The sequence below is a fragment of the Leptonychotes weddellii genome, chromosome 2, assembly GCF_054177405.1.
Source record: "Leptonychotes weddellii isolate Sample4059 chromosome 2, ASM5417740v2, whole genome shotgun sequence".
Classification (NCBI taxonomy): Eukaryota; Metazoa; Chordata; class Mammalia; order Carnivora; family Phocidae; genus Leptonychotes; species Leptonychotes weddellii.
The window spans coordinates 120,053,507-120,070,811 of NC_138370.1; the positions used below are offsets into that span (position 1 = coordinate 120,053,507).

Sequence of the window (17,305 nt, forward strand, 5' to 3'; positions counted from 1 at the left end):
CAGCTCCTTAACACCACACAAACCCAAGGGCATCTCCTAGACTTCCGTCTAGTCCTACCTGTCTTAAAGTTGCTCCATGTTAAAATACTGATGAAAAACAATGCCATTCCCCAAACCATTGCAGAAATAGAACACCATCTCTCGCTTTTGGCTGAAATGGATCTCTGAAGCTACAAGTCAATTCATCACACCCAGATTTCCTCAATAAAAGAGGCTCCCTAGCTAGAGTCACATAGTGTGAAATCAAGGGAAAACTGGCATTTACTGCAAAGGCAGAGCCCTGAGCCCATTTTTGAGCTTGAATTACTGGACATTTGGTTTTACTATGTAAATTGAAAGCCCTTAGAGGGCAAGGGGAGTTTCTATTGAAATGCCTTTATAGAGCTCATGGTCTTGACTGGGAGAGTGGAGTGCTTAATAGGTTATCTTTTTTTTTTTTGATGATGATGCTAACTATTGCCCAAGCCTCCATTTCCCCTTTCAGTAAACATGCCGAGCTTTTGGGGCTGCTGACTCCTCCTCACACCGCCCCCAGCGCAGGAAGTCCAGTCCAGACTCCCATCCTGGGCAAGCCAGCTGGCATCCTCCGAAACCAGGAAAGGAAGATGTTCTAGTCCTTGCTTAGGGCTGATCAAGCACACATTCCATGCCTGTTTCGTAAACTCTGCAATTAGCTTTCCTTCCAAACATGATCCCCTAAAACCCTGAGAAACAAAAATAATTCTACCACATGCTTCTCTCTGGACCTTTAAAACAAGCTAAAATGTTTTTCCCCCAATAGGCAATGCGCTATCATGTATACTTTATGAAAAGGCTGAAAAAAACATGATAACCATCTTTTCCAGGATTTCCGTTTTCTTTAGGGAAAAAACAAGATGCAACAGGGCTCTAAAAGAATTATGAGATTATGATCGTAAGAAATCCTTGTCTCTTAAGAGCTTGAGCCTGAGAATTTTGCTTTCAAATTAGGTTCTTTGGAAAAAAGCAAAACTCTTGAGATAAGGGGCTACTGTGGACACAAAAAATTTGGACCTACAGAAAAAAAGGTCAATGATAAATAGGATTGGGGGCTGGTCTAAATATCTGAGGGGTCACAGCTGCCTGACCCCCAAAGCAGAAAGTCTTTTTCTGAGAGAGGAGACAGGATCATCATACAGCTGCCTCAGAGCAAATTAAAGAAGATCTTTTTTAAATTAAATGCTGAATACTGGGCGCCTGGGTGGCTCAGTTGGTTAAGTGTCTGCCTTTGGCTTAGGTCATGATCCCAGGGTCCTGGGATCGAGTCCCGCATGGGGCTCCCTGCTCTGCGTAGAGTCTGCTTCTCCCTCCTCCCCACTGCTTGTGCACTCATGCTCTCTCTCAAATAAATAAATTTTAAAAAATCTTTAAATGCTGAATACTTTCCAGGCACTATTTTAAGTCTTTTATATGTATTATCTCATTTAAACTGCTCAACTATCACAATAGATTGGTACTTTAGTTTTCCTCCTGATAAAACCACGGAGAGAAAGATTGGGTAAAATGACTAGCTTTAATTTAACTAGAATGACACAATCTAACTGTGTTGGTAACCACCACACTCCTACATCTGGACCCACCTCAGATAAATCTAGAATGGCTCTGTATGGGGATTTCGATAGAGGTAATAAACCTGAGGAGAGAGCAAGAACAGAGTGAGGAAGGAACAGGAACAGACAAACAGGCAGAGAGACAAAGACAGAAAGAGAAGCGAGCTCATTTCCACAAGTACCTCAGCCTGGAATGAGTTGAGAAGGAGAGTGGAGGTCACAGCGAAAGCTCTGACTAACCTTCACGGCTCTTGGGGAGGCAGACATCGACTCCAACTCTCAATGATTCTTAGCACATCTTGAGAAGGAGACCAGACACCTTCATCCTTGTAAAGAATGCTGAAAAAACCTGCATGGTAGGAATCTGGCTGCACTGTATATTTGGAGTATACTAGTAAAGATTTTAAGGAGAGCTGCATGTAGGTTGCGACGAGTATGTAGGTTGAATGAGTGCAGGAAGAAGTGCCCACAGAGATGACTGAAGTTCAAACAAAATTTCTCTTACCGAATTAACAAACTTAGCACGAGAAAAACATCAGCACAAATGTTGCCTAAGTGTAACCCATTCTCGGCTCTTTTTTGTCTGCCATCTTTGTGTCTGCTGATAGTGAAGCAAGCATTTTCTAAATGAAAAATTTCAGTGAACAAAACAGAGCTCTCTTCTGCTTTGAAAGTTCATCTTGAGAAGCATTCCCTATGCAACACATCATCACATTGAATGACCAACCTGTGTAAAACTCTGTGATAAGCTCTGCGGCGAACACATCCCCTCTGCTTCTCTGGACTTTAAAGTCAAATACTAGAGACACAGAAATAGATGGGGAAAAAAAAGAGTCCAAACAGAGCTTGGGTAAGGGGGTGCACAGCACAAGCAAAATATTGTAAGGATGCACCACAATATTTATTCTTTAACATGTAATATGAAAATACTATTAAACTATGTGATTATTAATTCCTATAAAACAATAGGTGAAAACAATGTAATTGCTTCCAAACAAAACCTAGCATCTTCTTTCAACTAGCTTTTACCTACAAAGCATTATAGCATTTACAGAGAAAGAGAATTTTAAAAGGATGGTTCTGGTTCAATCACTTGCTAACTGTGTTAACCTAGGAAATGATTTAACATTGCTAAGACTCTTTCCTCACCTAATCATGTAATGACATAAAGTGAGTAAAAGAGTTTTTAAAGAACTATGCAAATACATCGTCTGTACCTAGCAACTAATTTTTAATATTCTAATTGTTACTGTAAAAACTAAGTTGAAAATCTACAATTATCCATGAATATTTCTCAATACAGTATGGGCATTACTTTCTCCAGAATTATATGAATGCTATACATTTTTGGTTCATATTTACTCTATAGATAAAATCCTGAAAGTACTCTATTAATTTAAAATTTTTACCAGTTTTGTTGAGATATAATTGACATATAACATTGTGTAAGTTTAAGATGTACAACATGATTTATACATATACACACACATATATATAGCAAAATGATTATAAAGTACTCTTTAAATGTCTCTGCACAGTTATTAATTTAAAGCAGCTCATGAATTACACATTTAATCCTAAAAATATAAAGGTTTTTTCGCCTTTTTAGTGACAAAGCAATTTTGTGAAAATCAAAACTAAAGCAAATAATTATATCTAAAGTTACAAGAACAATTTTCAATGTGTTTAACTAGAAAAAAACAAGAAAGAAACCATCTGGGCATAAAACTGATAATTGCTAGGATTAATATTATTTCTAAATTCAACTTCCTTAAAAATAAATCACTTTATAATTTAATTAGGTTTCCATCTAGAGAAAAAGTGCTAATAAAAGCTCAGATAAGAGAAAGTGAGCTTGGACAATTGCTTTAAAAAGAATCCACATAATCGTAGGGCTTAATTTTTTATCTACAATTCAGCTCAAAGTCATTAGAATGACTTTTATATCAAAGAGCTTCAGTGAGTGACAAGAGCAAGACTTGCTTTGTACTGTTTAAAAGTCATTATTCCATGAAAAAACTTTAGCCTGCCAAGATGAGAAAGAATAACAGATGCTGTTTTTGCATTATCTGCATTATTTCAGCCAGCCATCCTTAGACATTTGGGTCAAATTTCTGGAAATTTGTTACTTGCATTTGACAGGGGAATCATGTATCCTCACCTCTCGGTATGACCTTTCTAATTGGCATCCATTTGCAATAGTTTGAGTTCTGTGGCAATTATCCTTAAGCTGGCCCAAGTTTAGTCTATTTTTTGCATGTACAAGAGCACAAATCAGAACAATTTAAAAGTTAAGGTGCTCACCCAAAACAAACCAATAAGAGAAAGTTTCTTTACATGCACTGCACTTTATTATGATGCTTAGATTCTGAAAGTGTTTCAATTTTTTACAACCTTAAAGTAGACTGGGGAAAAGCTATTGTGTTCAGATGTGTTTGATCATTGTCTTCTATTCTGCATGTGGATTTTTAAAAATCAAATATTATTTTTTTGATTAAATGGCATGTCCATGAGAGACTATGGACTCTGGGAAACAAACTGAGAGTTTCAGATGGGAGGGGGGTGGGGGGATTGGTTAGCCTGGTGATGGGTATTAAGGAGGGCACGTACTGCATGGAGCACTGGGTGTTATATGAAAACAATGAATTGTGGATCACCACATCAAAAACAAATGATGTATTGTATGGTGACTAACGTAACATAATAAAATAAAATAAAATAAAAATGGCAAGTCCGGGGCGCCTGGGTGGCTCAGATGGTTAAGCGTCTGCCTTCGGCTCAGGTCATGATCCCAGGGTCCTGGGATTGAGTCCCGCATCGGGCTCCCTGCTAGGCGGGGAGCCTGCTTCTCTCCCTCTGCCTCTGCCTCTCTCTCTCTCTCTGACTTTCATGAATAAATAAATAAATAAATAAAATAAAAAAAAATGGCACGTCCTACTTGTGCACAGAGATGCAGAACTTTACCCTTTAGAATAAATAATCAAAGAGCAATTACTTTATGAGAACTATATTATAGCTTGCTAGATTACAATAACCACCTCAGAAGATGAAGTAGGTAAATCTTTTCATAATTCTTGCAATCGGTGATTAAAGAGGTTAGCAAAGGTTTTTCATTTATCTTAATCCACTGAGATTTCTATTATATTTAGATTACTGTATAATAATAGATAGCATTTACTGAACACTTATAATGTACCACATACTGTTTTAAAAGTTTTAAATGTATTATCTCATTTAATCCTCAAATAACTGTAGAGATAGCTTGAATTCTGCTACCCCCTCCGAGAGGCATTAACAAGTCACTTTTAGAAAAAGGAAAATTGAACACTAGAAAAAGGAAAGTTGAAATTCTTACACATTGAAACAAGTGAAACTCTCAATGAATTTTTTAAAGAACTGTAATTAAAAATCATAAATAGTAAGCTTCAATTGATTACACTCTTAATTAAAATTTCCTATATACTTCAAAAACCAGAAAAGTGGTATTTCTCCAATTCATTTAGTAAAAATTAAAGAGAAAACGAAGTAAAGGACTAACGTTATATAATTGCTTTGTAAAAATGATATAATGTGACAAATCTTAGTACACTATAGAAAAAACATAAATCACTTTTAAGTGCTGTGCATATGTACTAATATAAGTAAATCAAATCTGTGAGTAGAAAAACCAACCTAGACATATTTTATTATCTTTAAAATGTTTTAATGCTTCCCAAGTAGTGAGCATTTTCAGAAAAAACACAGAAATCTATAATTTGTAAATTGATTATAAAACATATAAGTGGCTTGAAGAAACTTTTGAGTGCAAAATTAGTCTTTGTAATTTTAAGAAGTATTGTTTTTGATGCAACAAAAATACAAAATGAGAGTCCTCAAATGGATAAATTAAATTTCTCTAAGGAAGATCAAAATCTTCTCATTATTGGTTTCTCTCCATACTTATTGATGTGAAAATATGTTATATTACTTAGACCTAATTTTTCACATCATGAATATCTTGTAAAATTGAATAAGAACTTGATCTACTAAATATGCACACACAATCACCATAAACATGGACATTTTAACTGTTATATAATATTATCATTTCCATAATATTTTCCCTCAGTTGAGCCAATTTTAAGAAATAAATAATGGCGATCACTTTGAGAGTGCTATTTTCAAATACATTCATCCTTAAAAATTTTTTGTGGATTCTATATTATCTTTTCAAGTTAATGAAATATAAAAATGATTACTTACAAAGACATCTTGGTTAAAAGTACATATAATTAAAAAAAATTACATCCTTTGAGCAAATTTTTCATCTACCAATGTGGAAAATCACTTCATTCCATTCTACAAATGTAAAATCTCCATAAGACCTTTAACAAATATAAAGTGGTTCTACTTACACTTGCATGGAGTTTTCCTTTTTTTGACATCGCTAAAAATTTGTTGCTGAAAACTCCTCGTATTCCTACAATCCCCTGAGACACAGCAAATATTTCCAAAATACCTAGGATGACAGAAATCCCAAAATAAAACACAGACTCCTCTACATATCATTGTGAAGAATTAAATTTCTACATAGATTCTTTTCATTCTTTATAGCTGTGATTAAAAAAAAAAAAGAACGGTATTTAACATCCTTATTTTTCATGACATTCATTATGTTAAAAAAGAAAAGCTTAGCATGCAAGTGTTCACTTAAAATAACAAATTTTAAGATTCGAAAATTTACTTTTGGTTCATTTGTAATTCTTTTTTTTCTTACAAATAAGTCACTTTTAGTAAGCAATGTTTAACAATAGAATCTTCTCTAGTTGTAAAGGTATCGAAAAGAATTTCTTTAAATGTTTTTCAAAATAATTCTAATCCACTGTTTTCTATCAGAGATAATACACTGCTTTTAATATTAAATCTCATAAAGTCTGGCCCAAGACTAGTATAACCCACGGAAAGCCAGAGATAAATTCTACTTATTTACATGAAATAAATCCCTCTTCTCAAATTATAATAACTATACAAGGACAAATCAATATATACCATATTCAATCATTCAGTGAGTAGTTCATTTAAAGACTACACATAAAAAGATGTTGAAAGCATTATAAATAATTTGGGATTATTGGCTCAATGAGTGTTTAATGCATTACGGTTTGAGACATCTTGCATTTTAAATGGCTTTTCTGGCAAAACATTTAATGAGGTATTTTATTACATTACTGTTTATATTTAGTATTTCATAGTTAGCATTATCAAGTCAATGTCCCTCTGTCTCCTGTAATAATTTGAAAGTCCACATCAACTGTGTCAAGAGAATACCACATACCACAGTTCTTAAGAGTATTTTAAGAAGACGAAATTCATAGTCTGTATATAATTGGAATTCCTGCCTGTTTATCATAAATTCATATATAATGTTATATGAACATGAGAAAAGCATAGTGCTTTTTGTTAATTGCCTACATCAAATTGCCAAAAAATAGGTGGGGGAGGACAAAATAATATAGTTCACTAGAGCTAAAAACGGACCTATTCTAGAAAGAAAGGAAGGAAAGAAGAAAGGATGGGAGAAGGGAAGAAAATCTCAACCTTTCAATCTATATTATTCTGAATATACATACTAATTAGGATATCTCAACAGCATTCTGCTGAATAGAGAAATTCACCAGAAATTTAAAAAATAGTAACCTCCCCCTGCAGGATTTGAAGTACACGTAAAATTATTCAATTTACCAAAAGCAATACTGTGGATACACATATCTATGATATATACAAATACATATATATATATGAATATATTAAGCACTTTTTTGCACAATGTGAATTAATACCTATAATTGTAGCAAATCCTGCTGCTTACTTATTCAACTTGATTTCTTAAAAACACTTGATCAGAAAGTTCATGGGGGGGGGGAGGGGCAGCCGAAGAGCTATTGTCTTTGTTATAAGCATATTTAGTCCAGAGTAAATAAAACACATCTTCAGGAAACTGCCACTACCACTTCATTAGTGGATGTTTCTTGAAAACAAAACAAAAAACCCCAAAAAACTATTTGAAAGGAACTACTTTTGCTTTTAGGAAGAAACTCCTAAAGAAACTGTTGTCTCATAAGTTATTTCCTTCAGAATGTTTTCAAAATGCTCCTTTCAATAGATTTGGCTGTACAAACTATTTGACGGTGATGCACACCCAAGGATTTAGAAGCATTACCATTTTATCGAAGAGTGACAAAGCACACAGAATGCTTCGTAAAGTTAAATACACCATGTAATATGCTGTGATAATTTTACTAATAAAGCATTACTAGAACATGATGCGAAGTTATATTTCTATCGCAATTACAGAATGATATTAAAAACAGCATTAATGATTTTAGATATTTGGAAGATGGGGAAGTAATTGTGAATGCTGCGTAAATGCGTTAAAAAATGAGACACAGAAACATGAGAAATTGTCTATGTGTGGAAAGAGAGAAACAAAAGGGACAATATGGACTGGTAGAAAAGGAGAGTTAGTTGTGTTTTCCCCCAATTTACTCATGGTTCTACATGGTTGGTGTTTTTATTCCATTCTTTGGAAGATTACTTGGTTTTGTAAATGCAAACCTGTGTGTTAGTGAAAAAAATACAGGGTAGCCCCAAAAGATAAAATTCTTATTAAATATATCTGTTTACAGGTTAACATTTGAGAGGTCAAGACAAAGTCTCTATAAATATTTGTTTGATGGGAGCACTGCTTTGCCTATGTAAACTATAGCTTCTGACAAGTAACGTATTCTATTTTGAGAAAAACTCATTTTGAGTCACTTGTTTCCTAACACACTGTATGTACATTCTGTGTATATATGCTATGTAAAGTTTGCATCATAACAAATTACATGGGGAAGATGAAATAATATACGTAAAGGGTTATTATTTTATTATATACTGCTTGGTTTCTTTTCTTGCAAGTTCCAATGTAAAAATGATATACTGCCTGGGAATGAATGGATTTTATAATTTTTAAAAAATTTTATTTAATTGAAAGCTTAAAAATGTATTTTTATTACATATATTATTCTATTTAAAAGTATGAAGAATGCAGGAAAGATAAAGATGAGATCAGATGAAATAATTATTTTTTCACATAGGCAACTTTGGCATGATCTTCTAAATCTTAATGTAATTATGATGTAATATTGAGAACAGTATTAAGATCATAATTTCCAACGTAATTCAACAGTAATTTCACAATGTCTTTTTTACTAGAATGTTGGAGCAGATTCTACAATTCAACTCTCTGACCTCACCTCCAAGAGATCGCACAATTATTGATTTTACTATGCCAAATCTCAGCAATGCACTAAAGAATTCTATATAATATTTTAAACCCACATGCATTAAATCACACATATATAAATCCCAGAAAACATTTCTCTAAAACTAAATTTTTCTCAATTTCAGTTATTTCCTGACTCCTACTAGAGTCAAGAATAATTAATTTTATGGGAATTTACAATTCACATTATGGATGCCAAGATGGTATCCCTAAGCAAAATTGTGGAAGGCCAAGTGTATCTCACAGCTCAGATAGTCAATGAAATGTCTGCTAAACTGGATTGTTTTCTTTGACCTTCTCACTACCTCTCTTCCCTTTTTCAGGACACCCCATGTGCACACATGTATGGATACACGTTTACTCTCCAGTGATTTTGGACTTCTGCTTGGGGAGTCAGGCAGGGTAATTATTTCCCATTAGAGTGCTGGTGACAATGTGTTATCTTTCCTAGGGTGTTAACATGTAAGAGGATCAAAAGAAAAAAGCAGTGCTTAACAGAAAAAAACCTATTTTCTCTTGGTGGAATTTGGGGGTTGACATCTAGATTGAAGGAGGCAAGAATTTATACACACATTGTTTAATCCACCCACTTACAAGCATAGGCATGCATTACAAAGTAAGTTTATTTCAGTAAGAGAATATATGTCTAGATTTTTTTTACCTTAGTCCTCTCCAGATTTTTTAATACAACAGGACTCTATTAATGATGGTTGATAAAATCATGTAGACTTTTCCCTTTTCTCTTTTCTTAGTGAATGACATAATAGACACAGATATCCCATGTATTCAGAAGCTTTCAACAGCTCATCTGAAAATCCTCGAAGAAAAATAATTTAAAACTGAAGTTTCTCTACTTGCGTTCACACAGCAACAGATATGCCACATCACTATCAAATCTGAGGCTTGAAATACCCAGTTTAGCAGTTTTCAGTGATTAAATTAGTAACAGAAATCTTCCATTTGAGTTTTTCTATTCAGTAGATACAGATTCTGATTTAGCTAGGCTTGGGGGACTATTTAAAAGGTTGACTCTACATGAAACGAAAATTGACAGTGAATTTAGATTTTTTAAAAATTAGTAAAATTGAGGGTTCTGTTTAGTCAGAATATATGATTGGAATTTTCATATTTTATGTGAACACTTTGGCTTTGTGCAGCCACATCCTTCAACTTTTGCTCCCTGAATTGATTAATTACTTGACTGCCTATTCTTCAATGGTCCGACATAAGTCAACAGAAGCATTGAAGCTAAACTTGAAAGCATATACATTAAAGCAAAACTTCTTTTTCTATTCAATAGTTAGATTATATCATCTGGGTTTTCTTGCCCATCTTTCTTCACCCTTTCCTAGTATTTCTTCATAATAAGAGTGTATCTGCAATGAGCTTTTTTTTTTCTGTCTCCAAACTTGGGATATCTACTGTATAAAAGAAGCTAAGAACATATTAAGTGGTATGCTTTAAGTAAATTGTGTTTCAAAAATCTATGGCCAGAGTACACTCCGGATGGTAAAACTAGAAAATATTCAGTTTGCAGAAATGTTAATGTCAAATGATAGTTGTGAGATATATATTTATATATATGCATCTCTTCTGACAAACATTACAGAAAATTACTGAGCTTAAAAGAACCTGCTAGAAGGGAGTTTGATGGCAAAGTTTTGGCTCTTTTCTGAAGTAGCATGCTGTAACCAAAGAAATGTAAGTTTTTTATCATTGCTAACTTACAGACAGTAAAATGAGATGATGAGGTAAAATTCTGGTGTATCATCTATGGTCCTCTTTGGTCCCAGCTCTCAGTGTCTCTTGTGAGACTTAAACAACAAATGTTTCCTTATGAACTCTAACCAACAGCCCATGACGAACACCTTAGTTTACATACGTGTCAGGAAACCGTCAAGTGCTGCTTTCAAAGAGGTATATGACCACCCAACAATTAGCAGGCTTCTGTTTCTCTTTCACAGCTCTTTAGGGCAGAGGCTTACCTTAAATTAAATTTTTAAATTACATGCTTTCCCACTAAACATGACATATTTCATAAATTCTTCATCCAGCAGTGGTGGCAAAATCATAGTTAGTAGTATTGGACACTCCAGACATCACAAAGAAGAACATCACCATGATTTAAGCATTTAAGTTACGGTTTCCTCTGTGAGAAAAATCTATGGAAGGCAAAAACAAACTAAAATTCCCCCAACTCCCAAAAGTAATCAAAATATCAATCTTGATGATGTCCGTAGCCTATTATGGGTGCATGAATGAATGAATGAATGAATGAATGAGTGAATGAGTGAATGAAGGCAAGCCATATGAAAGATACAGACTAAACTCTGAAAGGCTATTCTATACTGGAATGAATTGGGAAAAGTGTTAAATCAAGGAAGTTTTATTTAGGCTACTTAGGCACTGTTTAGTAAACATCCCTGTTCTTTTTTAGGTATCTTTCAAAGTCGATTTTAAAATAAACTGTACCTTGGAAATAGCAGATATTGGTCAATTGGTCAATTGGTGAATGTATTCTTTGTTGATCTGTTCTCATTTTCCTTCCTATGTATGCTTTTCTAGAACTTCCCCTCTGGCAAGGCCTAAGCAGCAAAAATCTTTGTCTTTTCCAAGAGAAGAGGGTGGATATATAGGGAATGAGTCTGGTATTTCAGAGATCCCTAGTACACCCAAACCTCCCCCCCCCCCCCCCCCGAGATCCAACCAGCAGCCTGTTGCATGTTAACTTTGGGTCCTCCCTTGGGAACACAGAAGTTATCTTGTGTTGGTGCTGATTTCCTGGATAAACTACAAGAACAGAACAGAAAAAGTTTTCCTGTAAAAGAGGTGGAAAGATCACTAGAAGTGCGGAATGAGCTCTGTCTGGTATCTGATGGAGTAAAGAATTGGGTGGGGGGAAATGAGAAGGACCAATGGCAATACTGAAGTAAATGTGACTCTCGCTGTCCCTGAAATCTCAGAAAATTCCCCTTCACCCTAACACACCTTGCCCTTTCTCACCAAAGACGGTGAGTTGTTTGATGAGGGCGAAATGAACCTTAAAACCTAGAAACAGGCTCCTGCATGGAGCGCGTGGGAGGCCCCGGGGCTCGCAAGGGCATACTCGAAGAGCCCTCTCTCCGGTTCAGGGCTCCAGACCACCTAAACGCGTGTAACACGGCCAGCCGGAGCGGCACAGGTCGCAAGACGAGTCTGGGGCACGGGCGGGCATGGACCCGCTCCTCTTCCCGCGCGAACCGCCAGGTCTTCCACAGCCCGCCTCCTGAAACCCCCGGGAGGAGCGTCGCCAGCCGGCCACCCCACCGACGTGCGCACCTCCAACCCTGCTTGGGAGGCGGCTGCCAGATTGCCAGCCCCGCTGTGGCGCCCGCGCCCCTCCGGAGCTTGGGTAAGTAAGAAGCTCAGTGGCCCGTGGGGTTGTTGGTTTGAAACGAAGCAAGTTAAGTACACCTGGGAGCTACCAGGCTGACACTCGACAGCCAGGTGACCGTCCGCAGCGCAATCTCCTGGCCACGTTCCCGCTCTTCCTGAATACCTCACAGGCCCGGCTGTGGGTCTGTCTTTTGGATTAACCCCTGCTGGATGAACGATCTGGCCCTACCGAGGAAGAGCCTCAAAGAGATCGCCCCAGTTCCGCACACACCCCCAAATCCTCTCTCCCCTCAGCTACCTAGAGGCAGTGAGAGGAATCAGAGGAGCGCTAGTGATGGTCTGGAAACGCAGATGGGGGTGGAAGGAAAAGAGGCGATGGGAAGAGTGGAAGAAGAGAGAGCTAAAGAGAAAACTCAGAAAGAAAATGTAAAACTTTGCTTTAAAAAAACTTACACGATGTGCACCCGTAAGGAATTGAACGTCCTCTGAGTTTCTTCCAAAATAAAGAACTTTTCCTTAATTGTCCTTGGGGACCAAAGGCTGGCCACTTCCTAACAAGGTGCTGTCATGGTCTCAACATACTAAAAGTTGCAAACCCAACTCTGAAATTAATCATTCAAATGTCCATCACCTATCTTTCTCTAAACGTGTCCAGTTTTCCAGATCACTGTCTTCTTCCAAGGAGGGGATGTCTGGTCTCCCCTAGAATATACGTAGATATTCTAATGCATATAATGTGCAAATATGTATATACAATAGACACAAACACGGATACATAAATGTATAATATATATTACTCTGGGGTTTATGGTGGCAGTTGGAGGGGCGGCATGTGAGATTTGATTCTTCTAAAATAACTGTTCACTTATGGGCAAGGAATAGGGATGCACTTTGATACCTCTTGAAAAATGCTAGCCTGGGAAACAGAAGCAGGAGGTAAACAGGAACCAAACGAGCAGAAAGAAGATTTTTGTTTTTTCTCCAGGCACAGGCTGGAGGCTCCTCTTTGGGACCCCGGCAAACTGGAAACAAGGTCTACCTGTCTTGTGCACCAGCCTCTGGTAGCCTACACCTCAGGAATCGCCATTCCTCATACCCGCGAGAGGGGTGCGCGTGTGCGTGCCATATAGACCCATCTCCACCCAACCCGCCCGGCCGTTTCGAGGGCCAGCTGGGTCCCAGCGGCCAGGGTTCCAGAAGGTGCTCCCGTGGGCCAGGGAATAACCGCTGTCCTTCCCGAATCTCCCACTGCCCGCTTAGGACGCGCTTGGCCAGGAGAGCGAGCAACTTACTTAACATATTGGCTTCATGGGAGCCATTGACTTTGCCATCCGGGTAGATCTGCAGATGGAAACCGATGCCCACTCTGCAGTAGAGGCTGCCGGTCCGGCGCCCCGAGGGGCTCCACTGGAAACTGCTCTGCTCCAAGCCGCTTCCTTGGTTGCCCAGAGAAGCCCCGGGGGAGGAGGAGACGGAGGAAGAAGAGGAAGACGTCGTGCCACTGCTGCTCCGGCTGCTGCTGGCGCCCCCCGGGTTCCGACCGGCGGCAGCGGGTCCGGGTTGCCCTTTGGGGGCGAGGTGCTTCTCCCCTTGAGCCCAGGCGCTGAGGATTAGGTGGCTGAGGAAGAGGAGGAGGAGGAAGGACAAGCTCATTCTTCCAGCCGCGGGGTTTCTAAGTGCATCTTGTAGGGCTGGTTCTGGGCTCCGTAGCCCCCGCGCGGCTGCGTGCCTCTGGCGCTGCCCCCCTCGCCGCACCGGGTGGACATAGCCTCGGGGAAGAGAGGGAGGGAGAGAGAGAGGCCACTCGAGCGGATCTCGGCGCGGGTGCTGGGATATTTATAACGCCAGTGATCTCACTGCTTGGTGCACGCCTGCAAAGCTTCCCCTCACCCGCCGCTTTGTGTACTCTCTGGCCGGTGCGGGGAGGGAGCCTCGCGGTCCCGGGGGCGGGGGGTGTGGAGGAGGGAGGAGATGGGAGAGAGTGAGTGGGAGGAGAAGCCGGGAGGAGAGGCGCTGCACCCCGACGCTGGGCACGCGCAGACCAGGGCCACGCACCCCAGCAGTTCTCACGCGCCACACAGCCGGCTACCCTCCCACTAGAGCTAACGCTGCGCGGAATTGAGCTCGGCGCGAGCGTTTGAGTCCTCCAGGGGCAGCAATCGAGATGGGGGGTCTAAACGTGGAAGTGAGTTCGCGTCCTCGCCAACCTCCGCTGCACGCCTGCGTCCCAGCAACGCACTCTTGCCCACCCAGGACCCAATTTCCCGGGTCCCTTCCCCTCGCCCAGCAGACCCCGCAAGCACAACCCCAGCCCCGGGAATCCCTCGGGAACGAAGTCCGGCTGAGAGATTCCCAGCGCTTCAAAGTGCTTGCAGCCGGGAACCAAACCAGGATTCGCAGTCCAACTTGGGAAGCCTTTGGTGTGGCGCGGCAGGAGGAGAAGGCTGTTGTTGTTTGTTGTTGTCTCTGATTTATTAAACAGCTAAGGAGTGGGTTTATTCGGCATTTAGAGAGCCACTTTGAGCCATTAGGCCACGATTCGAGCCACTTTCCTATTGGAAACTCTGGGTTGCGCTAAACATTATGCCGAATTTGTTTTTCCTTACGGGAAGCTTTCGGTCTGTGTCCGGGAGGGTGAGCGCACACGCACACCGCGCTCGGAGCGGGGCATGAGGGGCAAGTCTGGGCACCAGCACATGTGGCTGACTGTCCAGTTGTCCTCTCTCACCCCAGGATCCTCTTGGCAGGAAGGATTAGCTAAGGGCTCGCTTCGGCTTACTCAGAGCTGCAGTTGACTGAAGGACCGACCCCAATGAATGATTAATGATGCGCGCGCTGGGTTTCAGGAAACCTGAGAACCGAGAATTCCCGTGTATGCAATGCTCCTACTGTCATTTATCTGAGAAATATACCTGACTTGCATTCTTGTAATATTTCTGTCTGAAAACATATTTGGAGCTTTAAACTACACTCTGATACATTACTCATTTGGTCATTTTAATGAAAAGGCTGTAATTTTGACCCATAAGGTCAATTGACAGAAGCCAAGGTTGATGTTAAGATACAGCTTTATCCATTACTGAATACCCATTTAAGAGTTCCTGTCTCAATAATGAAAAGCTTATAAAATGCATATCGATTTTTCAGGATTGGAAATATTCCATGACTACAATACTTAACATCAAGGCAGCTATAAAACAGAAAGTCACCTGTACAGTTCAGTGAAGCCACTGTGGGGGAGAGAGGTCATATCACACATGGATGTGCAGAGCTTGGACACATGCCCCTGATACACTACGTAAGATGCTATCCTGGACTGAACACCCCTTCTCTTTACACTGTTCTAGCCTCAGGCTCTGTACTTCTGGCTTTAACTAGTGTGGGCAGGCAGACCCTTACAAGGCAATCCTGAAAGTGGACATTGAGAACAGACAGCAGTCCCTCAGAACAGTGTCCCTGACTGAAGTTGTCTCTTTCCTGAGTGAATGATTGTGGGATGCTAACCTAGGCACTGTGCCTTCTGCAGGTGATGCCCTTGGTTCGGTGACAAAGCTGTCAGAGTTAAAGGCCCATAGGTAGGTGCCACTGGATGCCATCAGTAAGTCCCCTTTCGTGTCACACGGTCTATCCCATGCCTCATGGGGCACAGATTTTCCAAACAAATCCAGTTTCTCCTCTTCCTCTTCCCTAGGAGTCTGCTGAAGGAGCAGGAGTGGCTCCTGCCCCAGACTCACTATCAGCCTCTTCCCCAAACTTGGGAAGCCACAGACCACTTGGCTGAGCTTCTGGAAGCGGAGATTTGGCCTCTTGTCTTTTTCCCTTCTTTCAGCTTCTCAAGTCACACCCCCACTGAAACAGCCGTTTTTTTGTATCCCTCTCTTCAGCTGCAAGAGTCCAGAGAGGACCAAACTTTTGTCTAGAGATGACCTAGGAAGGCCAAGACATCTGCCTGGGTTTTAGTCCACCTCGACCTGAAGGCTGTCTAGGTGCACTTAGGCTTCCTCTGGGATCCGAGGGGAAGACTTTAGGAAGAGCCGAGTATTCACTAAGACAAGAGAAGTGACCAGCTCTTGTGGGCAGGGATTGAATTTGGCAAACCGGACCCCAGGTTCCTTTTCAACTCAGATACTGGGGCGGGGGGCGGGGAGGGGGGGAGTACTGTGTGCTTAGAACAGAATCCTCGTGGTGTGCGCAAGGAAGTAGGGTGGAGCCCACTAAACTTTTAAAATCTATAACAAGAGAGTTAAACGTGTATTTGGTTATTAAAAAAAACAACCCTGCAGAAGCTGAACAGTGAAAGAAGACCGTGCACGTGTTTCGCGCGCGAAGCCTGCCAGCCTGCTCCCACCGCAGCTTAGCAGAGGCTGGAACGGTTGCCCTGCGCTCCCTGGCTGCCCGCCCTGACCCGCGCCCTGCCTAACTCACTGCGCAGCGGGTCCCGCTGAACCTCTGCTCACCGCAACTGTGCAGTCGGAAAAATTCTCATTTCACCTTCTCGGCTAACCCAGGCTATATACGCCCCTAAACTTCACTCAAAGAAATCATCGAAAGCCACCCCCCCCCATGTCCCCCACCCACCCCCGGCTGGAGACGTCCCCGCCGCCCACCCGCAAGCCGCAGCGGGGGGTCAAGGTCTCCTCCGGGCGGTGCTGTTCTTAATTCCCATACTCTCCCAGCCCTGGACACGAGGACCAGGAGAAGGTGCATGCCACTGGCTACCTGCAGAGGTAAAGCAAACAGTCCTCGGAGACTAATTTCCACCCCTTGCCACCCGCCACCCGACATGGAACCGAAAAACGAATCCACAGGTTAGTGGGTCCCACCAGTCACCTAGGTGCCAGGTTCCAAGTGCGCGTGCGTCAGCTCGGTCCCCCACCCTCTTCGAGTTTACCTGCCGCTCGGCCTCACTCTCCATGGTCCCACCTCCTCAGGCTCACCTCTTCTAGCTCCAGCACCCGAGCTTTCTTTCTAGACCTTTTCTAGTTCTGTCTGGGAAACCAGATGGTGAATATCTCTTACGTGTTCTGGAGCTATAGCTATGAGCCAGTCGCTAGCG

The 17,305-nt window shown here is 40.8% G+C and overlaps 1 protein-coding gene across 1 annotated transcript in view; it reads right to left on the reverse strand.

The window, feature by feature from the left end:
* Positions 1-14,561, reverse strand: part of FGF5 (fibroblast growth factor 5) — a 19,809-nt gene extending 5,248 nt beyond the window's left edge. The window contains exons 1-2 of the mRNA XM_081813075.1: positions 13,542-14,561; positions 5,963-6,066 (exon numbers count right to left, since the gene is read on the reverse strand). Of these exons, the coding sequence (XP_081669201.1) occupies positions 5,963-6,066; positions 13,542-13,902 (465 nt within the window). The 5' untranslated portion in view covers positions 13,903-14,561. The remainder of the gene's footprint in view (positions 1-5,962; positions 6,067-13,541) is intronic.
* Between the last annotated feature and the right edge of the window lie 2,744 nt (positions 14,562-17,305).